This window comes from Apus apus, chromosome 7, assembly GCF_020740795.1.
Source record: "Apus apus isolate bApuApu2 chromosome 7, bApuApu2.pri.cur, whole genome shotgun sequence".
In the NCBI taxonomy this organism is placed as follows: Eukaryota; Metazoa; Chordata; class Aves; order Apodiformes; family Apodidae; genus Apus; species Apus apus.
The window spans coordinates 22,450,818-22,469,132 of record NC_067288.1 but is presented as its reverse complement, the minus strand read 5'-3'; the positions used below and the strand labels follow the sequence as shown (position 1 = coordinate 22,469,132).

At 47.5% G+C, this 18,315-nt stretch overlaps 1 protein-coding gene across 1 annotated transcript; it reads left to right on the top strand.

Moving 5' to 3' along the window:
- Positions 1-1,096: 1,096 nt before the first annotated feature.
- LOC127387403 (vitamin D3 hydroxylase-associated protein) lies at positions 1,097-12,370 on the top strand. The gene is made up of 15 exons (XM_051625702.1): positions 1,097-1,300; positions 2,374-2,487; positions 2,833-2,976; positions 3,303-3,436; positions 3,757-3,963; positions 4,527-4,567; positions 5,194-5,318; positions 5,440-5,565; positions 6,314-6,411; positions 7,068-7,167; positions 7,750-7,793; positions 8,447-8,486; positions 10,639-10,747; positions 11,615-11,760; positions 12,061-12,370. Exons 1-15 carry the CDS (start codon positions 1,097-1,099, stop codon positions 12,187-12,189), a joined length of 1,761 nt encoding a protein of 586 aa, XP_051481662.1. The 3' UTR covers positions 12,190-12,370.
- The last annotated feature ends 5,945 nt before the right edge of the window (positions 12,371-18,315 follow it).

Genomic DNA, 18,315 nt, shown 5'->3' with positions numbered 1-18,315 from the left:
TCTACTGGAGAGCAATGATTACCCTGAATGCAGCCTCCTTACAAGCTCTGCTACGCTATGCCTGGAGCAGAGCCAGCATCTCTCCAGTTACAGAAATTTTGCCTTGCCTCTTGGCAATATACTTTCAAAGGCATCCCCTGTTGCTTCCCCATGGGCTTGCAGACCTTCCAGGTTTGAGACAAGCTTTGTTTTTCAGCTTCTCCTTTCTGCACTAAGCCATGGGATAGCCCTGTGGGTGGGGAGCACTTGTCGCAAGGGACAGCTCCTGAGGCTGGTAAGGATATGTGGTCCAGCTCCTTTGGCTTGTGCTGGATGGAAATTGGCTTAGGAACTGGTAAGCATATAGGATGCTGGGTCCATCAGAGAGGATTTTCTGTAAGTGCTCAGCCTCTGATCTGGGTTGTTAAAAGGCTTTTCAAAAGAGCTTCACTTGAAAATGGCACAGAGCAGTCCTATTTCTTCAAGGTGTCTTCAAATAGCTCCTTCCACGATGCCTTTCCAGACTCACTGCGTCCTGTTTGCACCTTCATACTCTTAGTTCCCATGAGCTCCCTCCTCTCCACCAGGTGTAATTTCACTCCCTACACCAGGTTCCTCAGGACAAGCACAACAAAGTTGTCCCATGCTCAAAGGGCTGCGCATGCCGCTGCCTGAGGGACAGAGATGATGGCTGAGCACCTCTAGTTAATGGGCTTAAGTGCTAATTAATTATTAGACATGGGGATAGTAGGGATAGCCCAGTTTTGCAGACATTCAACATTGTTAATCAGCTCTACCCCATGTGTATCCAAGTACAGCAGCAGCCAGTGGTGTGGGGAGTCACAGCCTTGGGGGATCCCCCAAACCCACCCTGAGCTGAGTGCTCTGCTTTGCAACCCTCAGTGCTGCTTCAGCAGGCAGACCCTTTCAAAGTCCAAAGTCCCAGGTTTCAAAGACCCTAACAAAGTCTCTCCTGGACTTTGTTAATGTAACTCCACTTCAGAGCAATCTTGCACAGCAGGCAATTGCCTAGTCTGCATTTATCTGCCCTCCTTAGGAGACAGTGGGAGCCCCAGCTGCCTCTTGCTGGACTAAAACAAGGACTGGAAGAGAAATCATGAGCCAAGAGCAGCTGTGGCAGGTCCTGGATCTATCAGACCCACGCACCCTCTTCTCTCTGCTCTGCAGCTCAGCTGCAGCTGTTGGGCTGCTGAAATGGCTGAGACACAGGCAGATCCAGCAGAAGATGGAGGAGGCAAGGAGCACACGGGATCTGGCCCTGGAGCGAATGGAGAAGGCAGCTTGCAAGTTTAAGCAAGAGGTAATCTGGGGGAAAGTGTGCTTTTTCCCCAAGTGTGGTTTGCTGTTTGTTTTTTTTCCCAAAAAAATTTTACTTATTTCAATTAATAATTGACATCAGGAGGAAGGGTTTGTATTTTGGGTAGCAAAAGAAATGGGGAAGTGCTGATTAATCCCTCTTTGAATGGTAGTTAGGAAATACGCATGTTTTGGATCATCACCAATTTTTTTGAGGGTCACCATCCTCCATTGTCACAAAAAATCCCCCCTGTAAATACAGTGTAAAGGAAGTATTTCTTAGTCCAGGCCCGTTGAGAGAATCCTGAGTATGAAAGCTGGATCAGAGTTTGGGACCCTCTGAACCAACTCACCACCCCAGACCTCCCTTATCCCCTTTTCTCCTTTTCCACCCCGTCCCCCCCCTCTAAGCCTTTCCTCTCCCACCCTCCTCACTTCTGCCCCTCCAAAAGGACCTGTTTGCTCATCAGGCTCAAAGTACAGGGGGGGCTTCACATGCCTCCAGCATCAGTGGCCAAAAAGCCATTTTCTCCTGCCCTTGCCCAGGTAAAGAATCACCTGGATTTTAGGAGGCCAGGTCCTTGGACTTGGGATTTGTCTGATAGTAAATACCTACTGCTACTCTTTTCTTGTGGGGGAGGCTGCAAACAGCCCCCAATTTTTTTTTTTTTTTTCCCCTGGTTAGCCATAAATTTTGTCAAACTTCAGCTGGTCGAACTGCTGTTCCAGAAGTTCTCTATAAGTTAGGAATGGGGTGAGGGCCTTTAGGGGAGTAAACAGATACAGGTCAAGTTTCTCTTTCAGGTTTACACAGCTCTCCAGTCAATAGGCAGTTTTCTGCCTCTTTTGGTTCTGTTTTTCTGAACCAAGACTTGGCAAAATTCCTCATCAGCAAATTCCTCACTCCAGCCCACACGGTGCTGCGTGGGAGGCCTGCCTTTCTACAGGGGGATGACTCCTGAAATTCCCCATTGAAGGTCATTGCCAGGCAGATGTTAGAAATGGGTCATTTTAGCCTCAACACCAGTATTTTCTGTTATTTTCTCCCCTCTGCACCCCATTTCCTACCCTTTGCAGAACCCAGGCACCCAGGCTGCGCACGTCCTCTCACTGACGATGATGGAGCTGGTAGAGAAGCTGAAGGAGGGGTCCTTGTCCCCAGAAAGTGTCCTCTACTCCTACATAGGCAAAGTGAGTGATACCTCCAGCATGGGAGAGATGCCATGGGGGTCTTTTGCCATTGGGGCTTTCACATGAAATAAACAGCTCATTTGCTGAGATAATCAGCAATGGAAAGGATCACAATTTGTCAACATTGTGGTGTCTGGTGGGTGGTTTATGGGTAAAATACAGGACAGAGATCCAGGGCAGAAAATTATTCCAGCAAGAAACATCTGAAGTTTAGAGGTAAGGAGTGAATAATGAACACGGAAGGTTTGAGGAGATGACTTAATTTTCAGCTTGAAAACTCTATTTAAGTACTGTTTCCTTCCTTTTTTCCATTCATGTCTTGCTGCTCCTCTCTGCTCTGGAGAGGCTTTGGAGGTGACTCAAGAGGTGAACTGCGTGATAGACTTCATTCATGGCTGTGAGGATCAGCTCCAGAAACTGAAGAAGCAGAAGGAGAAGGGGCTGCTCTATGGCATTCCTGTCAGCATCAAGGACCACATTAACTGCAAGGTACATCCCTAATTCTGCTGCCTTTTGGCCCGGGAATGCCCCCTCCTCATCAGAACTGGCTGAGAATTCTCTCAGACAAGGATGTTCTGGACCAAATATCGTGGATCTGGCAAAGCTTCCTCTCTTCTGACAAAACAAAAATTGTTTTCTGCAGAAATTTCCGACCTGATCTGGTTTTCCCTGGGGTAGTCAGGTCCTGTTGTGCCTGTGAGAAATATTAGGTGGGAACTTTGTCACAGGAGCTATCAAGAGTTATGTCTGTTACTGTCACAGCTCAAAACAGCATCTTTCTTGGTACCTAAAGAGCTTTGCTTTTCACCCCCAAGGGCCACGTCTCCTCTGGAGGGATGGTGAAGTTTCTGGGCCAAGTGCAGGAGGAAGACAGCGTCATTGTCCAGGTTCTAAAGAGCCAGGGGGCAATCCCTTTCGTGAAAACCAACATCCCACAGACAATGATAAAGTAATCATGTGTTCACCTTCATGGAAACGCTGTGACATGTGACTCTTGTTGTCTGGGAGAGGGTGGGCCTGCATGCACAGACTTCCACCCTTGTCCAAGCTAATCATGCATGTTGAGTGAATCGCTTCCTCATTTCGATCTGAAATTATTTATCTTATATTTTATGCCTCCTTCTTCTTAAATTCAGCTATCCTAACAAATCTACTTCATGCTGTTTCTGCCTGCTGGGATTCATTCCACACTCATCCCTTCAGGGATGCTTTGTATCTCTGGTTTGCAGAGACAGAAGTATTTCAATCTGCTGATCTTCCTCTCCCCAGCTATGACTGCAGCAATCCCATCTTTGGCCAGACACTGAACCCTCTCAACCCCCAAAAGAGCCCAGGAGGCTCCTCAGGAGGGGAAGGAGCTTTGATTGCAGGGGGAGGCTCCATCCTGGGCATCGGCTCGGACGTGGCTGGCAGCATCCGCCTGCCCTCCAGCTTCTGCGGGCTGTGCGGGCTCAAACCCACAGGCAACAGGATCAGGTACATCCCAAAAACTGCCTTCTTCTTCCACCCTCACTTTGCAGAGATTGCAAAGTGTCCCCCAAAGTGCATTGGTCTTTGCAGTAGTGTCCATGGTGTCCTCCAGGTCCAAGTTGGCACCCTAACCTGCAGGCTGCCTTGGGTTAGCCAGGGCTAAGTGTTCTATCAAGGACAGCTGGTGACCTCCATCTGTTAGCACAACAAAGACTTAATAAGTTTTTTAGTAGCCCTGGCTAGGAAGCTGAAATCAAATACTACAGGGTCATCTCCTTTTTAGATGTTTTCCAGCCCTTCCTTTGCTTTTAAGAGTTTTCTGTTTATCAGAGGCAGTTTGTTCACGAATGAGGAATTAGATGCACCAGGAAAAGGAGATTATTAAAAACTCTAACCCACAGCAGGTTACAGCCCATGAAAGTCTTCCTAGCCTAGAAAGTATCAAGTCTTGGCAGGTTTTTTGCCCTCCTAGATGGTGTCTGGGGCAAATGGAAAGTCTACAGCCCAGCATGACGACCTGCCTTACAGTGACAACTGCTGTTAATTTGCTTCTCCCATTATGTTTCTAGCAAACTGGGTGTTGTTTCTCCTATTGTGGGAATGAAATCAGGTAAGTCCATCCAGGCGAGATGTTACTGCTATCAAACCTTTGCTTCTTATATCTCCTCCTACTGCTGAAATGCCAGCAAATGTGCCTGTGTGTCTCACGGCCAGTCAAAACTGGTGATCTGTTAGACCAAGCCTTGCCTTGTGCTGTGGCCTGCTGGCACCATTTGTTCTGTTCTGGATGGTGGTAGGTGTTAGGTGAATCTGAGCAGAACTGAAGCAACTCCTGTTTAGGCAATGCTGTGTATAGCAGTGAGAAATGTGAGACGTGCACCTCAGAGGCCTGGGGTATTTCACTGGACATGCTTCCTGGAGGCTCTCCTGGCTTTAGCTGCTGCCAGGGGGTTTGGTGTTGGCAGGAGGGCTACAGTCCTCCATCCTCTTGTGAGGAGGTCCTCCTTGTGTCTGCAGAAGCCAGGCCCAGAAGGTCAGCCTCAGCAGGTTGCCCCTGCTCTGAGACTTACAGGTTGTCCCTCCTGGACCTCTTTGCTCTCTTCTCTCACATTATACTCAATTTCCCATTCCTCTTCCCTGGCCTAACTGGAACTTTCCCACACTGTGCCCCTAACCAGTAACTGTGAGACAGCGCCATCCCATCTCCCTGCAGTGACAGGACCTTTGTCCTTGCAGTGACAGGGATGCTGGGCCCAATGGCAAGAGATGTGGACAGCCTGGCCCTCTGCATGAAGGCACTGCTCTGCGAGGAGATGTTCCAGCTGGACCCCACGGTGCCCCCTCTCCCCTTTGATGAGGAGGTAAGGCTCAGAGGCAACCCCAAGCTTCCATTTGCCCAGCAACTGAGATCTTCCCTGAGCCCTGGAAGTGGTTTGATCTTGTACATCTCATGTGTGCAAGTGATGGCTCCTCTCCTCACAGGTTTACACCAGCTCAAAGCCACTTCGGATTGGGTATTACGAAGGAGACGGCTACTTCCAGCCCTCGCCCAGCATGAAACGGGCCATCCAGCAGACAAGAAAGCTCCTCCAGGATGCAGGGCATACAGTAGGTCTTCATGCCTGTGGTTACCTTGGAGCTGTTAGCCTGCTTCTTGCAGAGCCTGGACAAGTCACTTCCCATCTCTGGTTTTGCCGGCCTTAAGCCAGGGACCATCCCTCCTTGTTGCAAAGATCCCAAAGAGGAAGGCACATGCAACAGTTTGCTTCCCAAGCCAAAGCAATCTTGCTTATGTTCCTGGCCTAGCAGACAGGAGAATGGCAACCAGATATCTCCAAGTCACCCTTTTCTACAGCACTTTTTTTCCCGTCATGTTTGGTGTTCCCATATATATCAAAGTCACAAGTTTCCACAACCCCTCAGCTGTAAAACACAGTTTACACATTTCTTGGTGGGTAAGTGGGAAGGGGGTTGGAGCAGTTGATCCACCAGGGACCTCTTCTAGCCTAAATTATTCAGTGATTTCACCAATGTGGATTTCTATATGGGAGCTGTTCCAGTGGTGTAAATTAATTAAAAATACTTGGGGTTTTGGAACCTCTGAAAACTCTAATGTGTGGAGGACTGGAGCCTGTGCCAGATCACAATATGTGTTAATGCTGTGGGGACAGGAATGGACAATGAGCAGATGTTGTTAACCCAGCTCCCTTTGAAAATGGGGTCTTTCTGTCCTACAGCAGCAAGGAGGGCCTAAGCTTCCCACCACTTCCCAGCTACCTCACTGGTGAGGCAGGGAGGGTCACAGAGGGTCCTATGAATCCTTTATCTCTGCTGAATGGGGATGGTTTTCTTGCAGCTTGTTCCCTTTGCACCACCCAAGATTGACTACGTGGTAGACGAGCTGTTCACAAGAGGGATTTTCTCAGATGGTGCCTCTCACATGGTGGACTGCTTGTGAGTAAAGCCTCAGTTTCAGTGTGGGCCTTGAGACTCAGCACTGTATAGCCAACTGTTGCATCCAGAGTGTTTATTTTCTTGTGGGCACAAACTGAATATTGAGCAGCAGAGGAGCAGTTTCTGGGAGGATGAACTCAGCAGAAGCAGCAGCTTGTTCACAAAAGCAGCTCACGTGCATGGATAACACAGTAGGGTAAGATGCCCTGTGTTAGTAGTGCTGTGGCAATTGGTTTTATGTTTGGGATTAGTCCATGGCACATGGGGAACATGACACATTATAGAACTTCCTGTGGAGGTGTGGTGGGTTAGCCCTGGCCAAACACCCACCCAGCTGCTTGCTCACTTCAAGGTGAAACATGCTCAGGGCTGTACATGGCCCCATCACTGCAAAGCTCTCCAGAGCTTTTACAACCCTGACAATATTGGCAGTAAAGTATTTATTTCTCTGTAACTTTTACAGTGAGCATTTGCACCTGAGCACCTAAACCCCACATGAGCATCTCTTGTTCAGTGTTTCAGATTGAAACAGGCTGATTTTGTCTTCTAGCAGCTCCCCTCAAAGACAAACCCTGCTTTGGAAACAGCACTGCTGCTGCTCTATTTCTGGCACAGATGGCTTGTCCTGACTTTTCCTTCACTCTCTGCCCTTCCAGCAAAGGAGACATTGTGGACCCCAACCTGAAATCCCAGTTCAATACTTACAGGCTTCCTGCTCTGGTGAAACGGATCTTGGCTATCGTTTTGAAACCCATAGTAAGTGTGTGGACATGTGTTGTCTGTGCTATAGGAAGTCTGCAAGGTTGGCAGGTTTCCATGGAGGTAGGCTGTTCCTCTGGGAGTGCTTTGCTGCTTCATGTTAAGTGCCTGATGGTCTTCACAGTAAAATACACTTATATATACTTGGTCCCAAGCTGAACTTATCAAGTCGGTCTGATAGGCTTTTGTGGGAGTTTTGCAGGGGGAGGTTGAAATATCCATTCTCAGGAACCCATGAGCCATACAGCTCTTCCAGCAATAGGTTCCATGTGGATGGATATCACTAGCAAGGATCTCGCATCTCAACATCTCACATCACAACAACATCCCCACACCCAGGAGATGCTCGCCAGGACCAGCAGTGTGCTCTAGAGCCTTATTGGCATGGGTTGTTTGGATTAAATGTATAAATGAATGTGGCAGTAAAACCATTTCACTGGAAACCACACTTGCTCTTTAGACCCACTTCTGCTAGGACAAGAAGTGCACTCAAAATGCAATCACATTGTAGCCAGCTATTTCAGCTGCCTTGTTGTTGGCTAATCCTGATGTGTTTTTTTTTCCTCTTCCCTCCAAAAGTACCCACGAATCGCTCGGGATCTCAGTGCTCTCTGTGGAGTGGGGTAAGACACACTGAAGTAGCTCTAGAGAAAGGGGATACACATAGATGTGTCCACTGGTCGCACAGGTAGGTGCCAGCTTGCTGTACACAGCACACGGGGCTGTGCAGCAACAGGCTGGGCCACAGGAGTAAGTGCTGCCTCAGCAGCACCTGGGCTTAGCACAGTGTTATCCAGGGCTATGCAGCCAGGGATTATTTTAAGAGCTCAAGGATCCTCATTGTGGCAGGGCTAGGATGTCTCTGTGGAGATCAGCACAGAGAGATACAGGCTGCTTTCCCCATCAGGTGGGTTCTGGTGCCCAGAGCATCATGTGAGCAGTTAAAGCAGAGGTCTCTGCACAGGGGTGCAGTGTGGTGTGAAGTATCTGCCTCTCCAAGAGAGACAGAGACACCAGACTGGGAGCACGGGAAGGTAGAAGACTACCGTGATCTTAGGCTAGGTGCCAGAGCACCTAGACATGATGCTACGCTTCTGATGTAACCTCTTCTGGTGAACCCATAAGCAGTGTGAATGCAGTGGAATCAGCTGGATGATCCTACAGCTTCTTCCCAGAAGGGTCATGCAGTTTCCATAACAATTAGCTGCCTGTGCATTTTGATAATTGTTTTCTGTTGCCACAGTCCCAAAGCTGATTAATTCTTCCACCTTTCCAGGTCTGCCAAAAACCTCTGGGATCAGCATGGAGCCGTGGCGGTAATGTGATGTTTATTCCTTTTCCCTTCTTTTTCCTTGCTAAATATAGTCAGTGATCCCTAAGTTTCTAAGCAACTTCTTTCCAACCACTTTCAGGGTTGGAAATGGATCATGTGGAAATAAAACAGCTAGGTTTTTTTTTTGAAAGTCAAGCTTTGTGCTAAGAGCTCAAGGCAATAGATGTTCCTCTGGAGGTCTCTACTTACTGGAGGAAGGGGAAGAAAGACTGTCCTTTGCCCTGCATTTTCTAAGCAGAAAGAGCATAAAAATAGCTATTAAATATGAGGTTTCATTTTTTTTGTTGTTTCTTGCTGCAAATCCTTTGTTTCAGACATTTCAGACAAGCAAAGGCCAGGCAGAGACCTGAGGAGTCAAAAACTGGTGTGAAATCTTCAGCTTAAGTGGATTTTGTATTAACTCCTTTGAGATCAGGAGCACAGGACAGGAAGCATTCTTCTGGACAACTGAGTCCAGTGCTGCCCACAAGCTGATCAGGTTCCTCTTTAAAACCAGTTGAATTTTATGCTTGCATTTGTTTTTATTGTCAGACTGGCTTCTCTCATTCCTGCTCTGATGGTTGGAAACCTTCATTTTTCCTGTGCTGTTTATTCACTTCCAGTTTACCCAGAACGTTATTCTTGTCCTTGAGTTTAAATAGCACTTCTCTCTGGCATTTTCCACTGCTTCCCTCGTCCTTGATCTATTTATAGAGAGTGATTGTATGCCCTTTCAGCTGGTGGTTTGCAAGGCTGAAGAAGCTGAGCTGTTTCAGTGTCCCCCCACGTGGCACTATCCCTGGGACACCCTGGCAACCCTCCCTGAGAAGGAACGTGCCCCCAGCCTGCACCACAAACCCTCCATCAGTGCCACTCACTCAGTGGATGTGCAAGTTCACGGGCAGGAGGTCAAACAGATTCTAGTGCAGAGGAAAAACTTCCACAAACTTGCCTGGTTACTGGGCTGACAGGAATGTTTGAAAGGAAAAGGGTTTGGAGGATTTTAGCTAAAAACAAATTCCTCTCTCTCTCCCACCCCAAAAAAACAAACAAACAAAAAAAAACCCAAATAAAACCACCAAAATGGCAAACAACAACAACAAAAAAAAACCAAACACAAGAACCTCTTTTAAAGGTTTGTTGGCCTCAGAGATGTTTTAAATTGTTTTTCTTCAGTGAAACCACATTCACATTTTTTTTTCATCTACTGCAAACAAGAGCTGATTCAAAACCTTCAGCCAGTGGCCAGCTTTTCTCTCAGAAAACAATTCAGATTAGCTACACTGACTGTATTTCCTGGAAACCCTTCTCATTTGTTGAAGTTTAAGCAGGAAGGGTCTCAGACTGCAGATGGAAATTGAGATCAGACTAAACAATAGCCTCATGGTTGGGACTTTTGTGAGAGATGTGGAAGACTCTTGTACAGGAAACTTTGAACAAGAGAGTTGTGCAGATGAGGGGGCTGGACCATGGGACAAATGTGTCCATGTAACTGGGAAATGGCTGCAGAAGCAGCCATAGTGTGGTCCATCCATATACAAAGACAAAGTGGAACAGCTCTGAGGATTGATTCATTCATTGCTGATTCTCAGCAAAGCTGTGGTAAACCAGGATCTACAGAACAAGCCTGAAGCTCTGCCCCCTGCATTGAGGGGGAAAGACTTCAGGCTTAGCTCACCTCTTGTTGCTTCTTTTTCTTACCTGCAGAATGAAAGAAGATTCTGTATAAGTATTTTGCATTCATGTCTTCTAGATTCTTCTACCAAAATAACGACAACTTTTAGGAAATCTGACCTTTTTAGTCAGCTAGATACAATTCTTCAAGCTATTGTTGATCTCCGTTCAATAAAATTGAAAGACAAAACCATTCATAGGAAAGGTTGGGGAAATACTTGAAGAAATCATCTCTGAAAAGCCCACCTAGCATGAATGTCTAGGTCTGGGCAGCAGGTATTCTGACAGGAAACCTAAGGGTGGAAGAGCAAAATCCACTGGCTCTTTCAAAGCACAGCTCAGGTTTTATTTGATTTTTTTGGTTGTATCCAGGAAGGGTTTTGTTGGGGTTTTTTTCCCCTCTTTTTCCCATGCTGTAGGCATTGATTTGCCACTGCTCTCCAACAGATATGGTTTGTCATCTCCTCTGCCTTTTCTTCTAGGCTTACCGCACTGAATTCATTGCTAAATGGAGGAAGCAAAGGCTGGATGTGGTTCTTTGTCCCATGCTGGGGCCAGCCTTTAACCATGGCTACGCTGGGAAGCTATTTGGTAATTTCCATTGAGGTGTCTATGGATGCATCTATGGTGGGATCTGTGGGCAGAGCTGGAGCAAGATATTTTGGTCTCCTGGACGCTTCCCAAACCGTGTGCTGTGTTTGGTCTTCCCCCTGGAGAAGAAAGCAAAGGATAGGTTTCCCCTGGGTGGGTCTTCTCGTGCCCCCACCTCATCTGAGCGGCAGGTGTTTGCGTTATTATGGGGATGCAATTAGTGGTACAGTCATTAATGGGTGAGTTTCCCCTGCATCGTCTGTCCCGTAGAAAGCCCAAGAGCTACTCTTGCAGCAGAGTGGCAATGAAGATAGTTATCAGAGGGGTGGTAGACCTTAGTGCAAGGCCAAGCTCTTCTGAATGTGGCAATCTTGTCTTTCTCAAGACTTTGCAAATAGCAAAAAGGCTGATTGCCTGTGACTTGCAGAAAAAGGCAATATTTTAGCTTCCAGCAAACAGTCAAGGTCCTCTGACCCTATAGCAATGGCCTTTTGGGATCCAAAATCCCCAAGATATTATTATGGAACTGGACACCTAGATTATCTTTAAAAGGTAGCTGGGATGTTTCTCTGGGGCATGGAATATCTAGACAGACTCTGAATCTGGTCAAATACAGTATCTGTCTCTCCCAGAGCAGAACTAACCTCCACCCAAGTGAGAGGTGAAGGCACGTGTCACCCTCTGGTATCAGGAGCCATGTGGCCCTTAAATCTCGAGCCCCTTAGAAAGCAGCATGTTTTCATGGTCTCTCCAGGTCTTCCAGTCTACAATTCCTGCAACCCAAATTGTAATCTGAAAGTCATTGCTGGCCCAGCACAGTAATTTTTTTTTTTTGCCACTTTCTATGCTCTGTGTGATCTTTTCCAGCTGCAACCTCCTACACCAACTTATACAACGTCTTGGACTTCCCTGCTGGGGTGGTGCCGGTGAGCACAGTCACCAGAGCTGATGAAGAAGAACTGAAGCATTACCAAGGGCACTACGGAGACCCTTGGGATAAGAGGCTGAAAGAGGTCAGCAGGGAAAGAGCTTAAGTCTTAGCAGAAGGTTACAGCTGGCACAGTGACACCTCTGGCACACTGTCCAAGGCTTGCCTACATCTCCTGGTGAGAGTGGGAGCTTGTTTAGGAGCACAGTTTGCATTCACAGTGTTACTACCCTGCACGTGGTGCAGCCAGGCTGGTGCGCATCAGCCTGACCACAGTCCCCTTGCATGTCTTCCTTCGTCCTCTCTTCCTGTCATGTCAAAAGGCAACGTTCTCTCTTTTCTGCCTCCCCAGAAGTGCTGACTCAGCACCACTTCATTTTTGCAGGCTGTGGCAGGAGCCGTGGGGCTGCCCGTGGCCGTGCAGTGCGTGGCGCTGCCCTGGCAGGAGGAGCTGTGCCTGCGCTTCATGAAGGAGGTGGAGACACTTGCCCATGGCACGAAGAGCAAGGTGTGATTTCTGGGAACCTGCCTTCACCATGATGGCTTTTCATTTCCTCCTCTTCACTCCAGCCACCTTCTTCCTGATGCACAAAGCAGATAGCAACCTGCGGTCTCTGAACCACCGTTTCAATATGCTGGCATTACAGGCTGTTTAAAAATAGTCAGCAGAAATCTCATCTCTGTCCAAATTTTCCTCTTTGTTAGAGTTAAATTGAACTGAAAAGAAAAATAAATAAATAAAGGAATTAGAGTTTTTACTGGACTAAAAGAGCCCAATAACTATAGTGTAACAATATCTGTTCACAGAACCGTTTGTGTTGGAAAGGACCTTTGTAGATCATCTAGTTTCAAGCCCCTGCATGGGCAGGGACACCTCCCACTCTAACAGGTTGTTCCAAGCCCCATCCAACCTGGCTTGCATTATATGACATCACAAAGCTGTTTATGCCAATATTTTACTTCTAACAGTGGGCAGGAATAGATGTTTGTGGGTGATGGTAACCTTTTAAGTGCAGGGATTCCCCCTCTGGCTGAGCCATAGGTTGGCTAAGAGACACTGTGGCAAAAATTTTTAACAGCTACCAAGAAAGCTCCTCTTCAGGAACCTGTTGGGCCCCTTCCTGAACTCATTTCCTCTCTTGGTCTCCACACCATCCGGTGGCAGTGGGCTCTGCAGTTGAATTGTGCAGTGGAAAGCTTAATTTTCTTTGTTTAAGCATAAATGGTGAGAAATGGTAACTGATCTATCTCTCCTGTTTCTCACTGTTTCTTCCAGCTAGGCAATAGAAAAAGAAGGTTGGGTTTTGGTTTTTTTTATATTGCTTATAAGCACTTGAGGGAAAACTAAGTTTAGATATTTCTGTGGCTACGTTCAGACCATTTACACTGTTTGGTGCTGCCAACCTCACTGTGAAAATTTCTTGACCTGTCCTTCACTCTCATGGTGGAGGAAGAGGCTGGAAGGGGAAGATGGGAGTGATGGAGGAGAATGAAACTCTTAGACTAAGCAAGTGCAGGTTGAAACAAGGCATTAATGTTGGCAATGATCTGTGTCTTCTCCAAGCCTGCACATCTCTCCAGGGATCAGGGCTGGAGGCAGTATTTCCCTAAAAGAGAAGAGGGTCATGGGGCCAAGAGGTGACACCACCCTTGTTTATCTCCCTCCCTGGGGCTGGTCAGGGACACTGCAGTCATCTAGCAGCCTCACATGGTCACCAGCAGGTCTGAATCACACTCCTCAGCCTGACTCCACATCCCCTGCATGCACAGACCTTGTTTTGCAAGAAAAGGACCATGTCCTTTGCTCGTGTGTTCCTCCATGTCTTCATAAGGCTGAATAAAGTCAGAGGGTCCTATTTGTAAAAGGAATTTCCCAATGCATACCTGCACTCTGCATTCCAGCTACTCTTTGTGGGTGGCTCTGGAAGGGATTTATGGTTCCTCCCACTCTCCTCCACCCCTGTCACCAGCCCACCAATACATCTCAGGATCCTGCACCCAAAAGGAAGTCCTTGCTACAATCCAGCAGATACTGAAGCAGAGTGCAGGGGTGTTCTCCGCCCTGGTCTGCAGCAGGTGGCATGGAAGAAAACAGGTACATGTTTGGATGAGATATAGGGGTTTGTTCAGGAATTCAAAGAGCAGGTAAGTGCCTCAGTTTGGCAGAGTAAAGCACCTTCCTGAGTAAAACTCGGGATCCTTCTCAAGACAGAGTGTCCATGCTCCTAGCTGGCATTTCTGCATGAATGTGGGAGAAATGTGGAAAGGGTGGTGCTGAGAGCAGTCTGATGAGCTCAGGTGCTGAAACTGAATGAGGGAAAGGCCTTTAGTAGGGTGTAACTTCAGGTCTGCAGGAGAGTTCTTCCCCCAGACTTCATCTGGGCTGAGGATGTCGGCTCCTTCCCACACCACCAGCAGAATGCCACTGAGTTCCAAACCTTTCCATGGCTCCTTCAACATAAGCCGTTGGCTCAGGCTGTGCAGCCCTTACAGACCTGCCCCATGGGTTTGCAGAGTGCTCGTCCAGCTTCCTGGCACTGACCAAAATCCAGGCTTTGGTCTATCTTGGAGAACTATGTAGACATGTTGCTTGGGCCATGTTGCTTTGTTTATACTAGTTTTTCTCATCTCCAGCACAATATCCTGGCTGTGGTCTTTGCTTTGATAATTTTTTCCTCCTTCCTCCTGATTTTAATAAGAATTTAAATCTGCTCTTAACTCACACTTCATCTTACAGCCAGGGAAGTAATTGAGCAGGGTTGAGAGATTGAGTCATTTGATAACCCAGGTGTTTTTTTTTTAATTTGCTTTTACTTTATTTTGCAGGTTTTTTTCCTTTAGTTTGCAGGTTAGACTTTGTATAGTCACAACATCAGAAGCAAATAGAACTCTCTAGAAGTACTTATATCAACAGAATATGAGATGTTAGGTCAGTTGACCTCTTCCAGTATCTGAGGCAAACAGAGCTCTCTGGTGTCACAGAATGTGGTGGAGGGACACAAATATCCCCAAGATCCCATTAATTTCAAATGAGTTTGAAGGGAAGAGGCAGCTGAAGTAGCTAAAAGCAAATGTTTTTCAAAATAAGTGAAATGAAACACTTTGGCATAGCAAGGCTCACCCTTGAAACACAAACCTGCAAGAATTAGGGGTGGTACATCTTTCACACTGAAACAGCTGTTCTCAGTTTGCTCATTTCTGCCCACCCCCCCTCCCCCTTCTGTTTTTCTACTTTGCATTCAAATCACCTGGTGTCCCCTCTGCCCTGTTTGCCCATGGTGAGACCAGTGAACAGCCCAGCCTCTTGCTGTGAGCTTTGTGCCCAGCCACAGAGCAGCTGGGAACATCCCTATCCCTCACCCTCAGGGCACTGAAGTCTCTGCTGTCAGCCAGTGGGGACAAACCTGTGCAAGACAACAGGCATGATGGAAGAAGCAGGAATGCTCCTGGACTTCTGGTCAAAAACTAACAGCTCTCTGAAGCATCTTTGCTGATGGTGTCTCTATCTATCTGGCGAAGTTGTAAGTAGAGTACATCCAACCTACTTGGCTATGGAAAGGCCCAAGGAAAATAGTGTAATACCCACAAAAGTGGGAAAGATGTTGGGGTGGTCAGGAAAGAAAGCAGCCTGGGCTGTCAGGGGTATGAGGGTTGGTACAGGAGGCTTCTCTCCCTGTCCTATTGCAGTTTATTTGGGGACAGCCAACAGGGTCCTGGCTGAGCAACACAAAAAAGGGTTGACAGAAACAGACCCTCACCTCTCAACTGATGTTCTTGGTTGTTGGAGAGGTGCAAATGAAGTAGTGGTACATTTCTTACCAGCTATTACTTTCTGTGAGTGTTGGAGTTGTGGAAAGTTTCATGCTTCCAATAGATATTCCAGGCTGAAATGAGTCACAAGCTGGAGAGTACTCTGAAAACATTTATTCAGCCCTCTGAGCCAGCTGGAACAACTTCTCCAGAGGGCACCAGCCCATTTCACTATGATTTCAGTACTTCATGAAATGTCTTTAAAATTCTTCCAGAGGAGCATATTTAACATATCTGAATTTCTAAATTGGTTTGAAAAAGCACATCAGAATGTTTTGTTCCAAAATGATGAACACAGGACACAACTGTCAGGACTTTTTCTTTGTCATCTTAATCAAAACGGAGTCAAAGCTGATTTAAAAATAATTGTTACCAATTTAGAGGGAGGACAGTTTGGTTATAGAAAATTTCTGTCAACGCCCAGCTTGCTTGAGAGCTGATGGAGCATGATGAGAGTACATCAGTGCAGTTTTGCTTTTGCAAGCAAAGATGGTGCAGCCTGTGCTGGGGACAGGACTTGGGCTCTCTGAGTGGGTCTAACTGCCTTTTTTTATGTGATGGTTCAAAATGAAGGAGATGTTGTGGGTGCCACAATGAAATGAAATGAAAATGAAAGGCTTGAGGAAGCGTGGCTGGAAAGCTGTCTGGCAGAAAAGGACCTGGGGGTTCTAATTGACAAGCAGCTGAATATGAGCCAGCAGTGTGCCCAGGTGGCCAAGAAAGCCAATGGCATCCTGGCTTGTATTAGAAATAGTGTGACCAGCAGAAGTAGAGAGGTGATTGTTCCCCTGTACTCAGCACTGGTGAGGCCACACCTGGAGTCTTGCGTCCAGTTTTGGGCCCCTCAATTCAAGAGAGATATTGAGGTGCTGGAGTGAGGACAGAGGAGGGCAATGAAGCTGGTGAAGGGCCTAGAGAATCAATCTTATAAGGAATGCTTGAAGGAGCTGGGAATGTTTAGTTTGAGGAAGAGAAGGCTGAGGGGAGACCTCATCAGTCTCTACAACTACCTGAATGGTCACTGTAGAGAGGCTGGTGCTGGCCTCCTTTCACCGGTAATTAGCGACAGCACAAGAGGGAATGCCCTGTTGCAGATGAAGCCAGGTTTAGACTGGACATTAGGAAAAAAATTTTCACAGAAAGAGTGGTCAGACACTGGAATAGGCTGCCCAGGGAGGTGGCTGAGTCACCATCCCTGGATGTGTTTAAGGGTCATTTGGATGTGGTGTTGATGGATATGGTTTAGGGGAGAACTTTGTAGAGTAGGAATGATGGTTGGACTCGGTGATCCCAAGGGGCTTTCCCAACCTGAATAGTTATATGATTCTATGAAATCCCAGATCAACCACTCCAGGCTGGCTCTTCTTGTGCAATCATCTTAGCTGCACTGGTGAGTTTGACTTTGGACCTAGATCACTTTATTGCAAAACCACTCGGCCAGTGTTGTTTGGTGCACACCACTGTAATGTGGAGGAGTGACCAACTGACCTGTGAGTCAGACAGGTCTGTCTCCTCTGCTATGGACTTGAGATTTGACTTGGAACATCCCTCTGCTTCCCTTCAGTTTCCCCACAGGGACAGTGGTCTTGGCAGATTTTTCTCCCCATCACCCCTTGGTCCCTTTGGCCTAGACGTGGGTCCACAAGAAGCCATCCACTGTGATCCAGCCCACCCACCTCCATGTAGATGCTCCCCTTCATGGCAGGAACTCTTTGATTTCATATGACTCTTGGAGTGCCTCAGCAGGTCTACTCAAAGGGTGAAAAACAGGTTTGGATTTTGAAACCATCCCAGTCCTGAGGGTGGATTCAACCTCCACTCTCTCCAGTCAGTCCCTGCTGTCTGTGTCCCTGCTGTGGCAGGAGCTGTGGGGCTGCCCGTGGCCATGCCGTGCATGGCTTGGTGGTGGCCAGAGGGGCCATGCCTCCACTTCATGAAGGAGGTGGAGATGCTTGCACATGGGTAAGGAAAAGGACTTCCTCAGCAGCATCCGGCCACCTGGAAATGCAGCTGCACCTGCTGAGAAATCTGCCCTTTGAAAACTGCTAAGTGAGCCAGAGATAACTGGCTCTGTTTCCGTTAAACATTTGCTGAGTGTCTAAAGGTCCCAGCGCACCAGCAGATGTGGGAAGCCAGAGCCCTGACACTCCCCAGCACAGGGGAAAAAACCTCCCACATCTGCTCATCCTGTTGCAGGGGTTGTGTTGCTGTCACGTAGGCAAAGAGCCCATCTCTGCCTCCTTTGCAGGGATTCTCAGAGGCTGGGAGAGGGCTGGGAGAGGGCTGGGTGGTGCTGCGTGCTGACGCGTGCTGACCTTGCCCACATGCACCTTCCAGAGGCAGCACTGTGGGGCAGGGGCAGGAGGGTCTGCAGGCATGTCCCCATGCCTCAGCTCCTTAGCTGAGGAGGCATCCTCTGAGCAAGGGTGCCACTGAAAGGGAATGCAGTAAAAGGCCAGCTTCATTTGTTACCATTTAGCTAATTGCTGTCAGCTCCAGGCTTTTTCTTAGAAGATGCCAAAGAGTCCTTCATAAATTTGCACAGTTAAGAACGGAAAGAAGAGCATTCCATACTGACTCAAGTTGTTACAGAAAACAACAGTGAATTCCTACAACCACCAGGAATGGATGACAAATGAAACATCAAGCATTAGAGGACTACCTAGCCCTGATGGGAGAGGGCTCTTCACCTTGCTTTCCAGAGGAAGCTCTAGACTCTCTTCGAGCAGCATCAGGTTCTGGGCCTCTGACCATCAGTTGTAACCTTGCAAAGTTTTGTAATGCACAATCTAGCTGGCCAAAAACCGTTTTCAAGATGGGACCCACAAGA